Source organism: Notothenia rossii, assembly GCF_949606895.1.
Source record: "Notothenia rossii genome assembly, chromosome: 8".
NCBI lineage: Eukaryota > Metazoa > Chordata > Actinopteri > Perciformes > Nototheniidae > Notothenia > Notothenia rossii.
Window position 1 is genome coordinate 64,177,549 of NC_136906.1, and position 22,121 is coordinate 64,199,669.

The window sequence follows — 22,121 nt, forward strand, 5'->3', positions numbered from 1 at the left end:
CGTTCGCGTTCTCTTTATACACCTATGCCCATGGGCCGAGTTCCATTTTATATTTGTATTTCACCTGCGTCTACAAAATATACATTTACGTCTGTTATGTGGTCTTAATAAAAGACCATTTGATTAGAGAGGAATTCCAACATAGCAGACTCCAGCAGGAGGTGCACTGAGACTGAAAAAAAAAGTATTGTTAATCATTACAACTGGTTTAACACTTTTTATAACATCCCCTGACTTCCCTCTTTATCTCTTAACTATATATATTAAAACAATTTAAAAAACTGAAATCATGCATTGCAACATGTGTCCTGGTTTGTATTGTGCTTGTGAATAAGTGAGATTTTAACTGGTTAAGCCTCAATTAAACCTGCAAAAATAAAACAATTGTTTAGAACACAAATGCATATTCTGTTGGAGAAAAAAAAACAGTTATTACTGCATTTATTTAGAATATGTTTACAGACTGTACTAACAGGAACAGCTGACCGTTTAAACACATTTTGATATGAGGTATAACTTTACTGAATGTCAACCATTCACTTATCTTTATTATGGTTGTGTCTGCGGTCTGCCCTCTGTGGGTGAAAAGTGGCATCAGACAGGAAAAGGTGGAGCCTGTGTTTTGTGCCTGAGCTTCATGCAGAAGCAGTCTCAAGAATCCATGGCAGAAACAAGCCTTGGTAAGACTATTTAAGAGATACACTTAAAACAATAGAGCTAAACTTGAGATAAATAACAGTATATCAGATATTCAATCAGCTGCTCTCATTTGCTGGACAGATGATTCAGAGTTCATATCTGCAGCCATGTGACAGCGTTGCTGTTGTTGTACCATAATGAAGCAGAGTACAGATAACTATTTATTGCAGATAATTAACTGCACTGACACAAGGGTGGGGGTAATGAAATGGTCTGTTTGAAATGTTTGTTGTTCTTTCGTAGTTCAGAAAGTGTTCCTAGTTTTAAGTTTCAGCGTGGATCCATTTCAGTGGTTTCACTTTCGTCTTAAAGTGACAGGAGACATTTTTCGAGTTGAGAAAGTACAAGTATTCAGATCCTCTACTACTTAGTACTGAATAGTATATCTACCGCAATATAAAATAACTTAATTTCAAGTAAAACTCCTGCATTTAATAGTTAGTCAATAAAAGTAATGTATTATGTTAATATACATAGAGTAAAAATACTCCTAATTTAGAATGGCAAATGTGTACTCTATTGCTATTGGATTATTGCAGATGCTTTAAAAACATAGGACATTCGGCAAGACAACATGTTTTACAATTTGATCATCATTTTTTATTGATAAATAAAAGTAACTATACGAGCTGTCGGAAAAGGGTTTGGAAAAAGTGCAATATTTACATTCAAAATTAATGAATGTTATTTGATGATATGATAATTGTTAAAACTAAAGATTGATTAATAATAAAAAAATTAAAAGAAGAAAAATCTAAAAATACTGTAAATTGTGCTCAAAAAAACTCTGAAACCTACATTTTCCGTAATGCAGTTCCACTAAACTGAACTTCATGTGTACAATTGTTGTTGGCATTGAAGTAAATGTACTTAGTTCATTTCAACCTTGTAAACAAATTATTATATATCATATCTTTGTTTCTTTTCCTCTCCTAGGTGCTTTTGGTGCAGTGCAGACGATCCTACAAAGTGCAGCAGCAGGATTTGCTTTTGGAGAAGCTGCATTATTCGCAGTAGAGCCCTCACTGACTGAAGATGGCGCCCTGCTGTCTGCTGCAACTCTGGCTGCTGGACGAGCCGGATCCACTGGGGTCGGCGTGGTGACAGCGTGTCTCGTGTTCACCTCACTGCTCATTTCTCTGGGAAGTGGTTTCCTCCTTGCTGCCATGGTGATGAAGCTGTTGAATAAAGTTGGAGCGAGGTTGCCTTGGTTAGAGGAGGCCACGACGGGAGCCTCTGTTGTGCTTGGTGCTGTCACTACTGGAGTGTTAGCAGGCATCCTTCCTCCATGGATCTGCATCGCCATCCAAGGCATTCTGGTCCTTGTAGTCTACTCATACTCCAATATCAACGACATGAGCACAGCTCTGTTGATCATCTTCACCACACTCTACCTCAGTGTCCTGTACGGAAGAATGGGAGTCATGGTTGGACTCTTCATCATGGGATTGACCATCTCCGTGCTTTGTGCCCTTCGAAAGGCTCTGACGGAGAGAATAACCCAAAAACCAAAATCTAAAAGCGGGTGCAAACTCCTGGAGAGGATATTCTTCTACTCTGTTTTTGTGGGTATACTGGGATTTTCGGTTGGTTTAGGGGCAGGTGGAGCAGGAGAAGGGTCTGAAGCGGAGGTGGTTTTGATGCTGCAGTCGGTCCTCTGGGTTGCGTATTTGTCCGCAGGCCTGCTCGGAGCTGGTCTGGGAACAGTGGCCACGGTTGCGCTTGGGCCAGAGGCGGCTGGAAAGATCGCTTTGGGAGCTGCCATAATATCATCTGCTTCTCTTAGAGCCATACTGCATTCAAATTCTTCTCTAGGATCCCGGAGCAGCATGGGGGGAACATTAGGAGCGGCTACAGCTGCAGGGGTGTCGCTCGGAGCTGCAAGCGTTGCAGCAAAACAGGCGTTTGGGTCTAAAAACACAACGTTAGCAGCTCTAGGGTCAGTCGTTATTGGTGCACTTCTGTCAACGCTCGGCCCAGCAGTGAATTCGACACCCCTAACAATATCAGAACTTTTACAAATCACCCTAGTTGCAGTAGGGGCGTTTGTCCTGGGTGCACCAAAGAGCCCGTTCAACACTCAGGTGAATCTACAAAGGGGCCTTCTCACGGGGCCAGAGCTAATTAAAGGAATCGGCATGGAGACGGTCACCGCAGCAGCAGCACCTATCGGAGCCGGGGCACTGGGGGCTGCAGCGCTGGCTACCGCAGCTCTGGGGAGTTTGGGGACTCTGGGAGTTTCTGTGGCTATACTGTTGGCTTTGGGAAGTGCCCTCAGTGGCATGATAGGAAAATCACCGCAGACAACCAACACACACAGAGACTGATAGAAGCGCTCAGATCTGTGGCCAAATGCTAAGAGTGCATGTGTGTGCATATGCATGTTCTTGCATTATTGCATATTCAAACTGACGTAAAATATGAATACCGAATTTGAATCAAATACTCTTTTAAATGAAAAGCAAATTTGCATACCTGACAATCGTGTCGTAAAGATGTATAATTGAGTGTTAAAAAAAAATAAGAATACATTTTATCCAAGCATGTGTTTGTGTATTTATTTGAATATGGAAATCTTGGAAGATTGTGTGTGCACTTGAGTGTTAATGAAAATGTACAGAAAATGTAGATTTCAAAATACTTATTTGAGGTAGATATATGGTATTAGGTGTTGGCATACAGAACTTTTAATTTCAATTCAATTTTCTTTTCCTGTCTGTTTTATTGGAATGCTAAATAACATTTTTGTATTTTTTTTAACATAACACTGTCAAAAGTAAATTTGTCAGAGAAAAAACAAGTGTATTTGTTGGTACTGGTAGAAAATTAATTTTTTCAAAGAGTGGATAATAATCCTTCTCCCTTACTTCTTCACACCAGCTTTCCCACACTTCCCAAACATGATTGCAATCTGGTAGTCACTTTGGCTTCATCTTAGCAAAAGTAACAGAGGACTTGGTGTTTAGAAAAAGGAGGGGGAGGGTGGGAGGAGAGAGAAACGAAGAATAACATCAGAAAACTGAAGAGCATCTTGAAGTACAGTCTGTCGTGCAGATCGTACCGGAGTAAGGAGAAATATGGATCCGTACATCAGAATAAAATGCCCTTTTGCCTACATATACTTATAATGCCCTCTCTGCAAAGATTATATGTTGCTGGCAAATGGATATCCACCTGTGGCTCAGGGTTTTGTTGGTCTACCATGGCAGCACACAGGACTCCAGCAGCAAGGAAGAAGAAGTATTTCCACTGAAGCAGCCTGGGGTGGAGCAGCATCTTCATAACTGTAATGTAAAGTACTTTAAAGGAAGCTATTGACACCATATAATTAAGAAGGAGAGCACGTTTTGATGCCTAAAACTCCCTGGGATGTTATGATTGTTAATACTAAAATGCTTTTCATTACCATGGATTAATTTTTGCATAAAAAAAGTTTCACGATGTTATTACTTGTGATACTTTTCCATGGATTTTGGCATTGATAAACAGTATTAGGAACCATCAGGATAGTCTTTACTAAACCAACATGTCTTTGAACCGGATCCCCACGACAGACACAGAGCAGTCTGCAGAGTACTCGGTGGAGAATTCGGTTCAGGGTCCCAGTGACACGGGTCACGGTGAGTCTCAGACCCGTGAAGTGACCGTGCTCCAGTCGAGATGCTGCCGCTGCCTGCCGCGCGCGGCGCGCCTTGCGTTTGCTCCAGAGTCACTGGAGAGAATTTACCAGAACTACTTCCGCAGACAAAGACAAGAAAACCTGCTCGTGCTGGCGTTGTTTGCCGCTCTTTTCAACAGCTTCATCATCATCATGTGCGTGGTGGTGTACACTAAGGACAAACTGGCCATGGTGGTGGTCGCCGCGGTGGGGCTGTCTGCGGACGCGGGGCTGTACGCGCTGTGCCGGCTGCAGAAGCTTCCCGCGTCACCGGTGGCGCGCGGAGCAGTGCCGTACATTCTGTGGCTGATGATAAACGTGCACGTTTTGTGTTACATGTGTCTGAATTATGAGCGTTTCCCCCAAGGAAGTGACTCTGTGGGCTGGCAGGCCTTTTTCACTTTCTCCAGCTTTCTGACCCTTCCGCTGGACCTGGGGCCGCTGCTCCGTCTCACGGCCCTCTCCTCTGGGATACACACCCTGGTGCTGGGGGTGACTGTGGCTCAGAAGTCCGAGGATGACCTGCAGGGGCCCATGCTGGTTAGACAGGTAAATATGGTCCCCTGTAAAGTGATAAATGACAAAGCACCTGAAACCTAAAAAATGAAAAGAAGCCCAAAATGGTCATACAGGACAGTAAGGCACTGAAGATTCGATGCTTTCAGGGTATTGCATGATCCTTAATTCATGGCCAAATTTGGCCCATTAACAATTTGTATTGACATTATAAAAAATGATTGTAAACACAATGGTAATTTCTTTAAGTTTTTGTATGTAAATATTGTCATTTTGCAAAAGTTCCACCTTAAGCAAGTTGAATTCTTGATGTACCCAGGTGGAGATTTACTTGCACTATAGCCAGAATAGTCTCAATGGTATATATTTGAAAATTATATATTTCTGTAGAGAATTTACACTGACTATATTTACATGTATTTCAATTTTCAGCTATATTTTAGTCTCGGATCAAAATAGGCCTACATTGCAGAAAATTGTCTTTCTTCACTGAAAGGTTCAATACATCTGTTAGAAGCAAGACATACATGTTCTGAATCCAGCTGATTATTCTTTACAAAACTGATTCCCATATTCAATTCAATGTATGAGAACTACAAAAAACAATACACATTGACAGAATGAGGAAACTTACTATCAGTAAACAAACAAACATCCTGTCTTCAGCTCCTAGCCAACATGATGCTGTACCTGTGCTCAGCCTCAGTGGGTGTGTTGTCGTACTACATGGCGGACAGGAAGTACAGGACAGCATTTTTGGAGGCCCGTCAGTCACTACAGGTCAAAGTCACACTGGAGGAGGAGAGCACCCAGCAGGTAAACGTGGCACACACAAATACACAATTACAGGTAGACTTTGCCTAATGAGATCATTCATTTCCTAATTTGGACACACACATACACATTATACGCAAACACACCGGTGAGGAAGGACACGCTGTTCTGCCTAATTATAATGTGTTGTGCTGAGCTCGAGGATAAATGGGTGATTAGACAGACTTGTTTTCACCAGCTCAGCCACCGCGAGGGACCGAGCACAATATGGACGGATTAAGCTCTGTGCCAACAAAACCTAAATTGTTGAAGGATACATTTAGATTTAGGAATTTGTTTTTATTTTAATAGCTCTTCCTTTCCCCTTATGTGAACTTATCTGTGTCTATCCGTTTTTCTTTCTCTATGGTACTTTTTGCAGCTGCCAGCTTTCTCCATAATGTTTTGATTTTGGTCCAATTGTTTATAAATGATCTATTTAGGCTTTAATTTGTCTTTCAGAAATGAGGGGTTGGAATGTAAAGGCAAGTCACACGTATACAAGATTAAACACATGTTAAAAGAAGCAATTCTACTAATATGTTCAGTAAAATTCATGCATTCAAAATGTAAAGTGAGTAAAAGTGCAAAGGTTAAGCATCAAAATGAACTTAAAGTACCATAGGAAGTGTACCTATGTTGCACAAGGGCTCATTTGCAGTTATATTTATTATAATTATTGAAGCATTAAAGCGTTCATCCCTTTATTGTTGAAGGTATTTAACTTGGAACTTGTTTTCTTTACTTTATATACTGCCAGATAGCTTATGAATTTCACCAAGGGATTAATACAGTTTATCTTAACCTATAATAACACATTAAAATAATTTATGATTATATTTTTGAATGATTAATTTGAATCTGAATCCTCAAAGTTGTCCTAAGAAATGAACTATACAAACTTTTTACTTTTTCTCTGCAATCATGTTCTCAATAAACTCACAATGATACAGTATTCCTAATACATTAGTTTGATTTATTACAGCCAAATATACTATACCATGTTTTTACTCCAACCTTAATCTAATTAATTAAATTACTCTGTTTAATCACATCTCACATTTCTTGCTGTGATGTGACCATTTCTGGGAATAAGAGAGCAAGGTTGTTGTAGAGTTGTTCTATAGGGTTGAAAAGATGAGGAATAATGGTATAGTAACAGTATGTGGAAGACAAAAAGAGAATGAATAAAATTCCCCAAGTGTCTTTTCATTGGGGGGCTTAATAGAAGACAGACAGACCCAACCAAGAGGAACACATTGGCAGGATCTCGTGAGAATCCCTTCTCTACCTCAGTCATGCTATGCACACAAATGCAAAAACGTACACATGGGACAATCTTTGTGTCAGTACTGAACCTGACAAGGCTCACTGTTCATCCTGTGTTTTCTCCATATAGGAGGAACTATTACTGTCCATCCTGCCCAAACACATTGCAGACGAGATGCTGCAGGGCATGAAGAACCAGGCCAGTGAGCTCGGGGGCCAGCAGCAGCAGCAGTTCAACACCATGTACATGTACCGCCATGAAAACGTCAGGTTGGGACCACACATTTTTGTTGCAGTGTATTGATGGTATTTGTTACGGGAAGGTTTCTGAATGTTACACCTCTTCCCTCGTGTTCCAGTATCCTGTTTGCTGACATAGTTGGCTTCACCCAGCTGTCCTCCGCCTGCAGCGCCCAGGAGCTTGTGAAGCTGCTCAATGAACTGTTTGCCCTCTTCGACCAACTGGCAGAAGTGAGTCAGGTTTACTGTATTCTCTCCTTTTTTCTTTCCTAGATTTGACAATATATTGTTTGGTATATTCTTAATAGAAGTACTGGTTATGTTTTATTTGGCTGATATATCCTTTTCCATGGTTTTAAAGATATAATTCAACTTTTTCTTGATTGTATCTGTTATTATGACACAAGGAGGGAATAGACACGTGCACACACATAATAACAATACCACTAATTAAAACAAAAATAAAACCTAGAAGAAAGGCAAGGCAAGTTTATTTATATAGCACCTTTCAACACAAGGCAATTCAAAGTGCTTTACAAAAATCAAAGACATTAAGAGCATTAAGAAACATATTATAAAATGGCATTTAAAAGCACTCATTTAAAAGCAAAGTAAATAAAACATGAATAACAAAGGTACATGAATAAAAGTTGCAGTGCAGTTTGAGATACACACATCTGAAATGTTCAGGTCTTAATCTCAATCAAGGGTGTAACTTTGGTTTGAGAAGTGGGGGGGACACAAAACAGGGGGTCCTCCGCAATGAAACATTTTCTCAATTTAATTCAATTTCCTTCCTTTCTACAAATATATTAGGGACTATGGTGTTAACAAATCCAAGAAAAATGTGTAGTGTATATAATGAGTGTGCACACTTATCTAGTATCCTATCCATGTGAACCTGTTTTATTTCTGATGACCTCACATCCTCTAGTCTGGGGTCCGGGGGCATGCACCCCGGGAATAGTTTTTTCTTAAAATTGAAGTTAAATGCATCAATCTGGTGCACTTTGAGGGCTACATTAAGAGATGTATGGATAAAGCTCTCAACACTCATATGAAACAGAACTGTATATATTTCAATAAACAAAAAAACATTAGAATATGCTCACAACCAATACAAAATATTTGATAAACTCCTCTCTCCTATCTTTATTTTACCTAGTCTGCATTCTTTATTTATATTTATGCATATTTGACTAATCACTCCCCTTTCAAACTGTGTTTTTTTTTTTTTTGTACTGACCTAATAGTACACATTGGAAGGATTTCTTATTTTATATACAACTAATATGGAAATATTTGTTTACATAGATGAACAAACCATTTGAGACCCACTGAGATAACTTAGACTAAAGTTTACAATCTAATCCCTCAGAGTCCTTTACTTCCCTGAGCTGATGTTATCTCTCTTAGTCACACAGGAGAGGACTCTCCCTCTCCTTATTGTTGAAACAGCTTCTAATCTCCATTAGCTCCAGTCCAAGCTAGCACCAAATGCTAACCTCAACCCCTGTAACTCTCTCAGTCTCTCTCTCAGTCTCTCTCTCTATCTCTCTCTCTTTCTCTCTCTCTCTCAGTCTCTCAAAGTCTGACAGGAAAGAGCTCTCCCTCTCCTTATTGTTGAAACAGCCACTAATCTCCGTTAGCTCCGAGCTAGCACCAAATGCTAACAAAAATCTCTCTCTCTCCCTCTCCCTCTCTCTCTCGCTCTCTCTCTCTCTCTCTCTCTCTCTCACAAGATGGGCTCGTGCCCCACACACACACAGACGCTCCTCCGTGACGATGACCGCTTGCGTAAAAATAAAATAATAAACACATTTAAAAAGTGGGGGGGACACAAATGGGATTTTGAAAAGTGGGGGGGACATGTCCCCCCTGTCCCCAGTGGAAATTACGCCCATGCTCTCAATCATTGCTAACTTTTTTTGCAGAAATAGTTTTCTTTGACCTCACTTTCCTTCTACTTTCTTTTTTAACTTATCCTTTACTTATCTCAAGTGTTTCATGCTAAATGAACCCCCCTTTGGAAAATTCGAATCTGAAACCCAATATTCCGAAAATTCAACGGATCCTCGCCATATTTGTGTAGCAAATAAAATTAATAAAATTAATTTGCTCCCAGACATTCATGTGGCTTGCTAGTTTTGGACCCGATCTGTAGTCAAAAAGTCACCACTTAAGGTCCTTTCAGTAGTTCTACTAAGCACTTAAGCACAATAGCCGCTTTCACACCGCAGGACTTGCCGTACTTTAGTGCCGGAACTAAAGTACCACGGCACTGAATCCGCCAGGGGGCTAGTGCCAATCGCATTCACACCGCAGTACTTTCCCTGAGGCAAGATTACGCAGACGTCACTTCGTCTTCTTCTTCTCTGGGTTTACTGGCAGGCCGCAAAACAACTTCACGGCGAGTACAAAAAAAACGAGAGAAGAAGAACTACACGGGGGAGGGGGTATAAAGCCCACCCGCTGTAATAGGTAGGCTCAGCAGACAGACTGTAGTTCAAAGATAAAGTGTCACATGATTATCTACTAAATAGTGAATTCAGCATCAACTTAACCAAGATGAAGTTCATATCTTCCTAAAATACGTGTTACTTTATGTCCCTACTCAAATCCGAGCTCAAATGACTCAAACCAACAAAATGTCCAAGCAAAGAATCATGTGCACCATGAGGCTGGGTTATAAGGGTAATTTACAAATAAAATACCCCATTATAACAATGGACTTTATCTTTATGTATTTATTATATATTGCAATTCGCCCAGCCAATAGAAATAGAATATAAATTGGCACTCTTTTATCACCAGGTTCGTACAACCTCTCTAGCAGGGACTGAAAATGGCCAAAAGAGTTCCCGGCACTGAGTAGTCCCGGCGGTGTGAACGCGACATTATTGGTATTAACGGAACTAAAGAACCAAAGTACCAGGGAAAGTCCTGCGGTGTGAATGCGGCTTATAGTGACTTTTGACTTTCTGTTTGATAGGAGAGTCGAAAGAAGCAGAACATAACATATGTATATTCTTTGATTTGTATATATTGACAATGTTTTTGTATTTGCTACACTTACACGTATTTTAAGTATGCACCATTCTTTCTCCTCGTGCTGTCTTGAAGGACCATCACCAACTGAGGATTAAGATCCTTGGAGACTGTTACTATTGCATCTGTGGTCTTCCTGATTTCAGAGAGGACCACGCTGCCTGCTCCATAAATATGGGCCTCGCCATGGTGGATGCAATATCGTAAGTAGTGATTTCATTGGCAAAAAATGGAAAAGAAGGGGTAGTATTAATGTAGAGTTTGTATTATGGTGGTTTTATTTGTACATATTGTGTATATATATATTTTTTGTTTTGTTTCTTTCAGTTAACTGTCAAGTGGGAACTAAGTATTTTTTTGTAAGTTTTTGTGTTTCTCTTATTTTCCTACGATACTGTTATGATTAGCTGTGAATAAGAAAATATGAAGGACAGACCATCTATTTCTATTGTTTATTTTTCTTTTGAGAAAGGGGCAGGTAATATAAGAAAATGTTCTTCTCCCTGCTCCTTTTCGGGTATGCTGTGTGTTTATAGAAACATGTTTTGTAAATAATTGTTATAGCCTACATTAAGTTGTGCATACCATGAACGGAACAAATAAAAATGAAATGAAATATATGACAAAAGGCAATCTCAATAATTAAAGATATAAATGAGTAAAGGAAGAAATTAGATGAGGGATATTTTGCCACTCAACACTTAAAATAGTCCCCAAAGTAGGAGAGAAAAGAGAAAAAGAAACAATGCCAATTAATCTTAGACTTCTATCAATAATATGGGATAAAACCTGAAAAATAGACATGAAAGAGAATACAGACGAAGAAGAGTGGGCTATTCGTGACATAATGACTTCAAAGATAACTACAGAGATCTCCCACGTTCCCCTCCTTTCTTAGGTACGTACGAGAGAAGACTAAAACTGAAGTGGACATGCGTGTGGGCGTCCACACAGGCACCGTGCTGGGGGGGGTGCTGGGGCAGAAGAAGTGGCAGTTTGACGTTTGGTCCACAGACGTAACTGTAGCCAATAAGATGGAATCTGGGGGGATACCTGGGTAAGAGAGCAATGCTTTATTTCACTGTCAGCGGGAGTGATTAAATTCTTCTTTGTGGTTTATTTCAAGAGTTTTGTGTGCTCCACAGGAGAGTGCACATTTCCCAGACAACCAAGGACTGTCTGCTCGGAGGTTTTGACCTGGAGCCGGGGGAGGGCGGGGAGAGGTGCGAGTACCTGATGGAGAAAGGCATCGACACTTACCTGGTGCTGGTGCCTAAACAGGCGGCCAATGGGCTCAATGCAAATGTGAGTCAGCGAACTGTCTTTCGGGGCATTGTCATTGTTTGTTTGATCATGACCTATGTTTAGCTTGTATCAAAAACAAAGTATAAGTATTTTTTTTTAGAAATACCCATTTTCTATGCACACATAATAGCATTAACAGATATGTTTCTGCTTCTCCCCCTCAGAAACCTGGGATGTTGTCCAACACAAATTCAAACCAGTTAATCAACACTACAGTAACCAATGGGAATGCCACCTCACCCCAATTAACGGCCGCTGACTGTATACAGGAGGTGAACTATGATAAATGTTTTTATTCATTATATATAAACCAACATCCTCATATGAGTACAGATGGCCAAAGAGTCTACTTCAGAATCAGAATCAGTTTTAATTACCAAGTAGGTTAACACATATGACACATTTTCTTTGGTATATGCGGTGCATACAAAGACACAGAAAGAAGAATACGTAAAAAAAAATGAAAATCTATTTAAAAAAAACTATTTTAAGACTATTATAACAAATTAACAATATTTACATATGACAAATACTATATACTGTATTTAAAGTGGAGAGCTGTGCTGATTTGAAAGAGGTATTATAACTTGCTAATAACTACTTGATTGTAAGCACTTTGAGCACCAGGAAAAGCGCTATATAAATGTAATGTATTATTATTATTATTATTATTATAACCCATACATACAAATGCACACGTTATCCTAAATAGCATTAAATGCACAATACAAAATTGGTAATCTAACCCATGTAAATCAATCAATCAATCAATGTGTATTTATATAGCCCAATATCACAAATGTTACATTTGTCTCAGTGGACTTCACAGTTTGTACAGAATATCAGTATGACAATACGACACCCTCTGTCCTTAGACCCTCACATCGTACAAGGAAAAACTTCCGGAGAAAACCCACAGTTGGGAAAAAAAAAATGGGAGAAACCTCAGGGAGAGCAACAGAGGAGGGATCCCTCTCCCAGGACGGACAGACGTGCAATAGATGCCGTGTGTAAATTGAAAAGATAATACATTTGCAACATAGATAGTCCAAATGTTTGGAAATGCATGTGTGTATAATAGGAAGATGAATCCACGAGGATATCCATCCAGGACTTATGATCCAGGACCACAGCCACGACTCAAGATCCAGGACTCGCGATCCATGACACAGGACCGCAGTATCATCCATGACTCCGGATCCCGGCGTATATAGACACCAAAAAGAAAGACATTTGGGGAAGCTGGGTTAATCGGAACATGAGAGTACAAAGGTATAGACAGAGAGAAGGAAGAAGTAAGATGTCCCCCGACAAACTAAGCCTATATCAGCAAAACTAGGGGCTGAATCTAATCAGCCCTAACTATAAGCTTTATCAAAAAGGAAGGTATTAAGCGCACTCTTAAAAACGGATAGGGTGTCTGCCGCCCGAACACAAACTGGAAGCTGATTCCACAAAAGTGGAGCTTGATAAGAAAAGGCTCTGGCTACCATTGTACTTTCAGAGACTCTAGGAACAACCAACAACCCTGCATTCTTGGAACGCAATGCCCTAGTAGGAGAGTAGGGTATAATGAGTTCTTTAAGGTAAGATGGCGCCTGCCCATTAAGGGCTTTGTAGGCGAGAAGAATCATTTAAAATTCTATCCTGTGTTCTATAGGGAGCCAGTGTAAGGCAGCCAAAACAGGAGTAATGTGGTCCCTTTTCCTAACTCTGGTTAGTACACGAGCTGTAGCATTTTGAATCAGCTGAAGCGACTTGACTGACTTCTTGGTACACCCTGATAATAAGGAGTTACAATAATCCAGCCTTGAAGTAACAAATGCAGGGACTAGTTTCTCTGCATCGTTTTGAGGCAAGATATGCCTGATTTTTGCAATGTTACATAGATGGAAGTAGGCGGTCCTTGAAATTGATTTTGTGTGGGTGTTAAAGGATAAATCCTGATTAAATATAACACTAAGATTCCTTACAGTCTCACTGGAGGCCAAATTAATGCCATCCATAGTTAGTATATCTTTAGATAATTTGTTTCATAGATTCTTCGGGCCAAGTACAATAACTTCAGTTTTGGTCGTGTTTAACATAAAAAAATGTAAGGTCATCCACGTTTTTAAGTACTTGAGGCAGTCTTGAATTTTATTTAGATGATTAATTTCATCAGGCTTGATTGATAAATATAGTTGAGTATCATCCGCATAACAATGAAAGTTTACAGAATGATTCCTTATAATATTGCCTAACGGAAGCATATATAATGTGAACAAAATAGGTCCGAGCACTGAGCCCTGTGGCACTCCATGGCTAACTTTGGTTTGCGTGGAAGATTCATCGTTGACACGTACAAACTGAGAGCGTTCAGATAGATAGGACCTAAACCAGCCTAAAGCACTTCCCTGTATGCCAACTAAGTGCTCTAGTCTTTGCAATAGGATATCATGGTCGATAGTATCAAATGCAGCACTGAGATCGAGCAAAACAAGAATAGAGACAAGTCCCTTGTCTGAGGCTAGTAGAATGTCATTTGTGACTTTAACCAGAGCTGTCTCTGTGCTATGATGTGTTCTAAAGCCAGACTGAAAATCTTCAAATAAATCATAGTTTTTTAAGTAATCACACAGCTGTTTTGCGACTGCTTTCTCAAGAATCTTTGAGAGGAACGGAAGATTAGAAATAGGTCTATAGTTGGCTAAAACCTCTGGATCGAGGTTGTGCTTTTTAAGAAGCGGTTTTATCACTGCTACTTTGAATGATTGTGGAACATAGCCTGATAATAAAGACATATTCATAATATTTAATAAAGAAGTGCTAATTAATGGAAAAACTTCTTTTAATAGCTTAGTTGGAATCGGGTCTAAGATACACGTTGATGGTTTAGAAAAGAGAATCATTGAATTGAATTGTTCAAGGTTTATGACTGAAAAGCATTCTAGTTTACTCTCTAGCGTAATATTAGAACTTACGTTTCCGGGAGCTGTTGATAATACTATACTGGTCAAAGGCAAGAGGTCATTAATTTTGTTTCTAAGAGTTACAATTTTATCGTTAAAAAAGCACATAAAATCATTACTACTGAGTGCTATGGGAATAGAAGGCTCAATCGAGCTGTGGCTCTCTGTCAGCCTGGCTACAGTGCTGAAAAGAAATCTTGCATTATTCTTATTCTCACCTATTAATGAAGAGTATAAGGCTGCTCTTGCTTTACGCAGTGCTTTCTTATATTCATTGAGAGTAATATGCCAAATTAAACGGGATTCTTCAAATTTAGTGGAACGCCATATCCTTTCAAGTTGTCTCGACTTTTGCTTTATTTTGCGGGTTTCGGCATTATGCCATGGAGCTAATCTATGTTGTTTTATTTTCTTCTTTTTCAAAGGAGCAACAGAGTCTAATTTTATTCGCAGCGCATCTGTAGCACTATCAACAACATGATCAATTTGGGGTGGTGTACATTTTGTATAAGTTTCCTCCCTTACATGCAGACATGCTATCGAGTTAAGTATTGGTGGAATCTCTTCCTTAAATTTGGCTATAGCACTAACAGATAGGTTTCTGCTGCAGGAGCTTTTGACGAATGCTTTGTAGTCTAGTAACAGTACTTCAAAAGTTACTAAGAAATGGTCGGATAAAGCAGGATTATGCCGTTCGACTAATAGTTGCTCAATTTCAATACCATAAGTCAGAACAAGGTCGAGAGTGTGATTATAGCAGTGGGTTGGTTTATTTAGTTAAATGCAACAGTAAGGCTATTTTGATCATCGTCAACATGAATATTAAAGTCTACGATAATTACTTTATCTGTTTTAAGTACCAAAGTTGATAAAAACTCAGAGAAATCTGGTAAGAATTCTGAATAAGGACCTGGTGCACGGTACACTGTAACAAATAAGATTGGTTTTCCAGGTTGGATGCGTAAGACTAAAAACGAGGCTTTCAAAGGAGGTATAATTTTATTTTTGTTTAGTATTGATAAGTAAACTTGAGTCAAAGATTGCTGCAACTCCACCTCCTCGGTCCGTGGCTCGGGCAATATGAGTATTGATATGGCTGGGTGGAGTGGCCTCATTTACGCTGACATATTCTTCATGTCTCAACCAAGTTTCAGTGAGACAGCATATATCAATATTATAATCTGATATTAAATCATTTACCAATATTGCTTTAGATGCTAGAGATCTTATGTTTAAGAGACCACATTTAATCTTCCTGTTTTGTTGCACTGTAGTAGTTGTTACATTTACTTTTATTAGGTTATTATGTATGACACCTCTATTAGGTTTTACCTTAAATTGTCCTTGGGCAGACACACACACCGTTAATATTGGGTATTTTATTGGGTTCGGGATTCCTATGGATGACTGCCTAGGAGAGAGCGCAGAGAAGCGTGTAAGACTGCGACTCTGCCTTCTGGTCTCAACTCCAGTTTGTCATGGATTAAGTCGACAAAGCCCTGAAATGTTTGCCGAAATGAGATTTGCACCTTCCAAAGTAGGATGAATGCCGTCTCTCTTAATCAGACCAGGTTTTCCCCAGAAGGCTGTCCAATTGTTTACGAAGCCCACATTGTTTGCGGGGCACCACCAAGACAACCTCCTCTGAAATGATGACATGCGGCTATAGGCTACATGTCATCATTGATCAGATTGGGGAGGGGACCAGAGAAGATTATGTCTATATCTTATGTCTATTATGTCTCATTTTCTTGCTCCGAAACTCAGAAGAATAAGATGGCCGAAGAACAAGAGATCAACAAACGACTACAGCAGGAGCTACTGGAGAGAGAAACCCAGCAAATGTAAGAACATTTGACAAATAAAATAAGATGACAAAATAAAGACTGTTAAAGTAGCTGAGACCAAAAAAAAATGTCATAGAAATGTATTATTTTTTCAAGTAATGTGTACAATTGGTCCTCAATCGTTGTACAACACAACTCACAGGCCTTTTGTTTGTCCCAACTCCAGCCATTTCTAACGTTTTTTTTCTTATATTCTGCCTACAGAATGAAGGATCACAAGATCAACCCTGTGTTGTTGCGTTTCGTGGATGGAAAGTTGGAGGAGCAGTACTCCTCAGAGAAGGAGAAGCGGAGCGGGGCGGCCTTCTGCTGCTGCATCATCGTGCTCTTCTTCATCACAGCAATGGAGGTGTTCATAGACCCACTGTGAGCTCAATGTGTCTTATTACCTGCAATCAGTACACACTTAAATGCCTGGAGAGTTTAAAATGCTACTTGGGCATCTGTGAATTCAAACAGGAACCAATTCTGCCTTTAAAAATGGTGATGTTCTACCTAAAAATGTACTAAATCTGTGTGTTCTTTTTCTAGGTTGGCTGTGAACTATGTGACTCTCACGATAGGAGAGGTATTGTTGCTCATCCTCACAGTTTGCTCCCTGGCTGCCATCTTCCCCAGGGTGAGAAAACAAAACTAGTATCCATGGTTGCGGTGATGGGAAACACAATTTGTTTTACGTCTTTGATCAGCATTTTCCAACCTTTTAGCATTTCCAAATGTACACGATCACAAAGGCAATTGACTATAAAATGTACTTTGTGACACAAGACTGATTCACTGATCTTGTAAAGTATATTGAAACATTACATGAAGTAAAACATATATTTTTGTCACAGATGTTCTCCAAGAGGTTGGTGTCTTTCTCGGTGTGGATCGATCACACACGCTGGGCCAGAAACACCTGGGCCATGGCGGCCATTTTTGTTCTTACCATGGCTGTGATTGCTGACATGGTATGATTGAAAGACACCTTTACTAAACTCTGACATATTGTGTTAATATATGTGTGGCTAAGGTTTTTCTCACAGTATATGTAGTTTTATGAAAAAATGATTGAATACATTGTACTAATGTGATAAACATTGCTAATCCAGTGAATGGAATACCTGAAAATATTAAGCTACTTTATCATATAAATCAAATAATATTTAATGCCACTGTCATGGTAAATATCATCATATCTCCCTACCCTAGCGTGTGGGCGTCTTTTAGTTAGTTTGTTTCCACTTTGTCCTCATCAAACCATCAGTGCCTTTTATGTGTCTGACTACATGTTCCCAGTGGGGTCCATTAGATGTCTGTTTCACTGCCTGCTGGCTCATTTGTCAATGCCCCCAGGGAGCAGCCTGTTACACACAACGCTGCCTTCAATGTCTGACAGGAATAGGGGACGCTAAAGTGAACATTCATTTCTGTGTATTAGCTGTCACGCGGAAGTCACAAAAAGTAATATTGTTCCTGTCGTTGCAGTTGTTATGAGGTTTTTTTGACGTACAGTATATTTAATGTATAAAATTACCAATTGTGCCCGCAGAAAATATACTATAAATATATTATTTATTGTTTAGACACCTTTTGTCCTAGATATTAACCAATTGTGCTCACAATTTTAAAATGTCCTTCATTGTGGAATAGATATTTTCTAAATTCGTCAAACTGAAAGTAAGTGCTTCTTTTGAACCCTGATTTAGTTTTTCTTCTGTTTCATCTATATATTTCACTATATTGTAAAAAAAAAAAAAGAAATGACCCAACTCTCATGGACCCATCTTGTGTGACAAGAAAATGTCAGTATGTCAAAAGCTTCAAAGAGAATAATGAAATATTCTCTACCTATTTGCACACATATGCAGTGCAAACTTTAAACCAATCAGAAAGAAAATTGGAAATCATACTAAATATGGATTTGGTGACAAAAAGGGCTAATAACATGTGTGAACTGACAATGTCTCATGCCCTTCATCTCTGATATTGCAGCTGAGCTGTGTACCTCCGTCCCTTCAAATCTTCAACAGCACTTCGGGCCCCGTGTTGGAGTCACTTGGCGACCGAGGCTGTGCACAGAACCCAAAGCACTACAGCTTCATGGCTGTGATGTCACTCATCGCCACCGCCATGCTGGTTCAGGTTAGCCATCTGATTAAACTGGGTCTCATGGTGCTGGTCGTCACAGCAACAGGAGCCGTTAATATCTACAGCTGGAGGGACATTTTCGACCTGTATGACTATATACAGTTTGCCTCGCACAGGTGAGAAATTGTTCAAACAGATAAATGAACAGTGTACCATTTTGTAATTTTGATGAAAATACACAGATAAAGGTGATTCATTAACTTTTAAATTGTTCAGAATTGCTTGTTGACCTCTATGAGTTACCTGTGGTGTTTAGATCATTTGTATGGAATGTTATAATACATATCTTTAAAGGCTGTTTAAAATGGTCTCATACCTTTGAGCTTACATCTCCACTTCATTAGCAGTTCCAGTTTAATTCCTATCTGTATTCTGAAGGATACAGAAGGGTTTGTTCATATATCCTCGAAAACTTTATTTATATCATATGTATTCCTAAAAGCGCTACTGAAATAGATTTTTTTTTTAAAGCTGCTGACAGTACTTTCTGATTTATGTAAGCATACAAAGAGATTTGCTAAATCCCTTCTATAAAAACCTTTGAATATTTAAAGCAAAAGATTTTGGACCCGACTTTATCCAATGTTTGGATTTTCTGTCCTGGAACTATAAGCCAATTAGAATATATTTTATAATTGTATTTAAATATGTTATTTAAAATAATGCCGAATATGCATATTTGTACCTAAACTTTCAGTACTCTTCTAATAATAAAAAAAAGCTCCTTAAGTAAGTTTCAACATGAGCAGTTTAAAGGTAAAATCTATTTGTAAAGATGTTCAACCTATTCGCCAGCAATCTGTGCCTTAAAAAAGCTATAAGATAAATATTCTGCCATCTGTAGTTGTTTTGTTGGCTATATAGTACAGTTGTAGTTCCAGTATACAATATTCTGCCTCCATTTTGTTTCCAGAACATCAATAGTGCCATCCAAGTACCTCATGACCATGATGATCATTGTGATGATGATTGGCTTCTACTTCTTTGCCCGGCATGTGAGTCACTGTCTCCAGTACACCCACTCTGTATCACACTTTTGACACACAGCCATATAGTGTAATGTGTGATGTAATGTTTTCATCCATATAACTTGCTATTTCATCTTGAAATATATAATGATTCTGCGGTGTGTGTGTGTGTGTGTGTGTGTGTGTGTGTGTGTGTGTGTGTGTGTGTGTGTGTGTGTAGTTGGAGCATCAGTCCAGGAAGCTGTTTCTGTGGAAGGTTGGCGTGCATGACCAGAAGGAGAGGGTGTTTGAGATGAGACGCTGGAACGAAGCGCTGGTCACCAACATGCTGCCGGAGCATGTGGCCAAACACTTCCTGGGCACTAAGAAAAGAGACGAGGTACATATGATATGAACGAGCGAGGGCCAAGTTGTAGTATGACATATATATATATCGATGTTTAGGGGGAGTGAGAGAGAAAAAAGGACATGAGTGAGGAAAGTCAGAAAGGATTAAAAATCATCAGGGTGCAACACAAATAACTGCCCTGAAGCCACTTATTGTAGTTGTAGTGTATATTATACTTATTTCAATGCTATTTAATGCACATGAGTGCCATCTTGTGGAATATTTCAAAACTACATATAAGGGCTTTCAGAATCTGAATCTGAAAACCTTTATTCGTCCCACAGAGAGGAAATTTACATTTGCTACAGCAGAACAGAGCAAAACACAGCTTAATTTTAACTAAGATGCATGCATACAAAAAGATATTAAAGATACAAAAATAAATAAAAATGACACAATTTACAAAATACACATCCTCATGTTTATCTAATAATCAATGATAACAAAAACCGTATTGAAGAAGAAAATAAGCAATATAAAGTCAGACACACTAATTCCATGTCATTTGTCATTTGTAGGAGCTGTACAGCCAGTCCTACAATGAAGTAGGTGTGATGTTCGCTTCCATCCCCAACTTTTCTGATTTCTACACTGAAGAGGGCATCAACAACGGCGGCATCGAGTGTCTAAGGATTCTCAATGAAATAATCTCAGACTTTGATAGTGTACGTTTTTGTACAGCTGGTTGTAAAAAATGAGAACAATTGGTACAGCTCTAAGGTTTTAAATGCCTACAGTCCATTTGATTAACTGTGTTTGAATGTTACTATGTATTTATTGTATGTCCGCTTCCTTCACCAGTTACTGGATAGAGAAGAGTTCCGCTTCATCACTAAAATCAAGACAATAGGAAGCACCTACATGGCAGCATCAGGACTCACTCCAGAGAGCAACACCAACGACTATAGCAAGCGCAAGGTCTGCACATAGTAGTTTGTAATAAAGTCACTCAATTAATGTTTTTTGTAAACTGATAATGTAATCCAAATTACATCTAGTTGGATACTCCTTAACATTGGAAACAATCCATTGTTTATTCATACATTAATTGTTGTTTCACATGGTGACGATGTTAAAAAGTTGTGCTGTTGTTTCACAGCCAGAGGATCAGTCTCTGGTCGAGCGCTGGCAGCACCTTGCTGACCTGGCAGACTTCGCCTTGGCCATGAAAGTCACCCTCACCAACCTCAATAAACAGTCCTTCAACAACTTCATGCTCCGAATAGGTCAGTGTGTGTGTGTTTGTGTCTGTGTACGCCTGTATTGGTGCACATCTTTCAAGTTTTTAAATATATCCATGTTTTCAGGTCTGAATAAGGGGGGAGTGTTGGCGGGAGTGATAGGAGCTCGTAAACCTCACTATGACATCTGGGGCAACACGGTCAATGTGGCCAGCAGAATGGAGTCTACTGGAGTGATGGGAAACATCCAGGTACAAACACAAAAGCAGACATACACACTTTAAAACATCCTGTTATATTTTTGATTTACTGTTTTATACTGGAAAAGCTCTACCTGAGGATCTTAGACTACTCAATTCAGTGTCCTTTTTAAAATAATCTCTAAACTCACTTGTTACTGTTGTCTTGATCTTGGTTTTTGTATCAATACAATATCTTATCTGCAATTACACAACATTTGCTTTTATGTACTGTACAATGGATGTTGTATACTTTCTGATTTTGTCCATGTCTACCCTCAGGTGGTAGAGGACTGCTACGACATCCTTAAGAACTACAGCTTCCGTTTTATCCGAAGAGGGCCTATATTTGTCAAAGGGAAAGGGGAGCTGCTCACCTTCTTCATGAAAGGAAGAGACAACCCTAGTAAAAATGGCGGTCCGATGACCACTACCTTACCACACCAAGTTGGGGACCATTGAAAATTGTCCACTGTGTGAAAAGCTGTTATGGATAAGCCTGAGCAGAAGGTGACTTACATAGATCTTTTTCATAAGCTCTGTAGCAATGTAAAGCATATGAAAGTAGACCAACACAACACATAATATGCTATACAACTCACGTTAAAACTGATTCTGTATAATTGTACATAATTGAGGAATTTAGGAATTGTTATCCTTTGGTACTTGAATAATGGACTGCTATGAGAATTACAAGCTAGGAACAGACGTATAAATTAATCTCCTTTGTTGTTTGCCTTGAGCTCAGGTTTTGTAAACATATTGTAGCTTAATAACACTGTATTTATACTGTCAATAAATATGTTTGCACTACATCTTTGCGGTTCATTTCTGGATCTTGCAGTCTTTAGGGTTATTATTATCAA

General features: G+C 39.2%; 1 protein-coding gene across 1 annotated transcript; it reads left to right on the forward strand.

The window, feature by feature from the left end:
- The first annotated feature begins 570 nt into the window (after positions 1–570).
- On the forward strand, positions 571–22,039 carry adcy3b (adenylate cyclase 3b). The gene is made up of 21 exons (XM_079642098.1): positions 571–680; positions 1,636–4,906; positions 5,540–5,689; positions 7,086–7,225; positions 7,315–7,426; positions 10,319–10,446; positions 11,142–11,300; positions 11,389–11,548; positions 11,713–11,820; positions 16,267–16,343; positions 16,551–16,712; positions 16,878–16,965; positions 17,183–17,299; positions 18,324–18,595; positions 19,393–19,474; positions 19,668–19,826; positions 20,354–20,500; positions 20,637–20,753; positions 20,935–21,061; positions 21,143–21,267; positions 21,538–22,039. Exons 2-21 carry the CDS (start codon positions 4,226–4,228, stop codon positions 21,715–21,717), a joined length of 3,291 nt encoding a protein of 1,096 aa, XP_079498224.1. The 5' UTR covers positions 571–680; positions 1,636–4,225; the 3' UTR covers positions 21,718–22,039.
- Positions 22,040–22,121: the final 82 nt, after the last annotated feature.

Coding starts and splice junctions, on each gene's coding strand:
- adcy3b (XM_079642098.1), top strand. CDS start 4,226: ATGTCTTTGAACCGGATCCCCACGACAGACACAGAGCAGTCTGCAGAG. Junction 16,344..16,550: donor GAGAGAGAAACCCAGCAAAT/GTAAGAACATTT, acceptor TTCTGCCTACAG/AATGAAGGATCACAAGATCA. Junction 19,475..19,667: donor TCTACTTCTTTGCCCGGCAT/GTGAGTCACTGT, acceptor GTGTGTGTGTAG/TTGGAGCATCAGTCCAGGAA.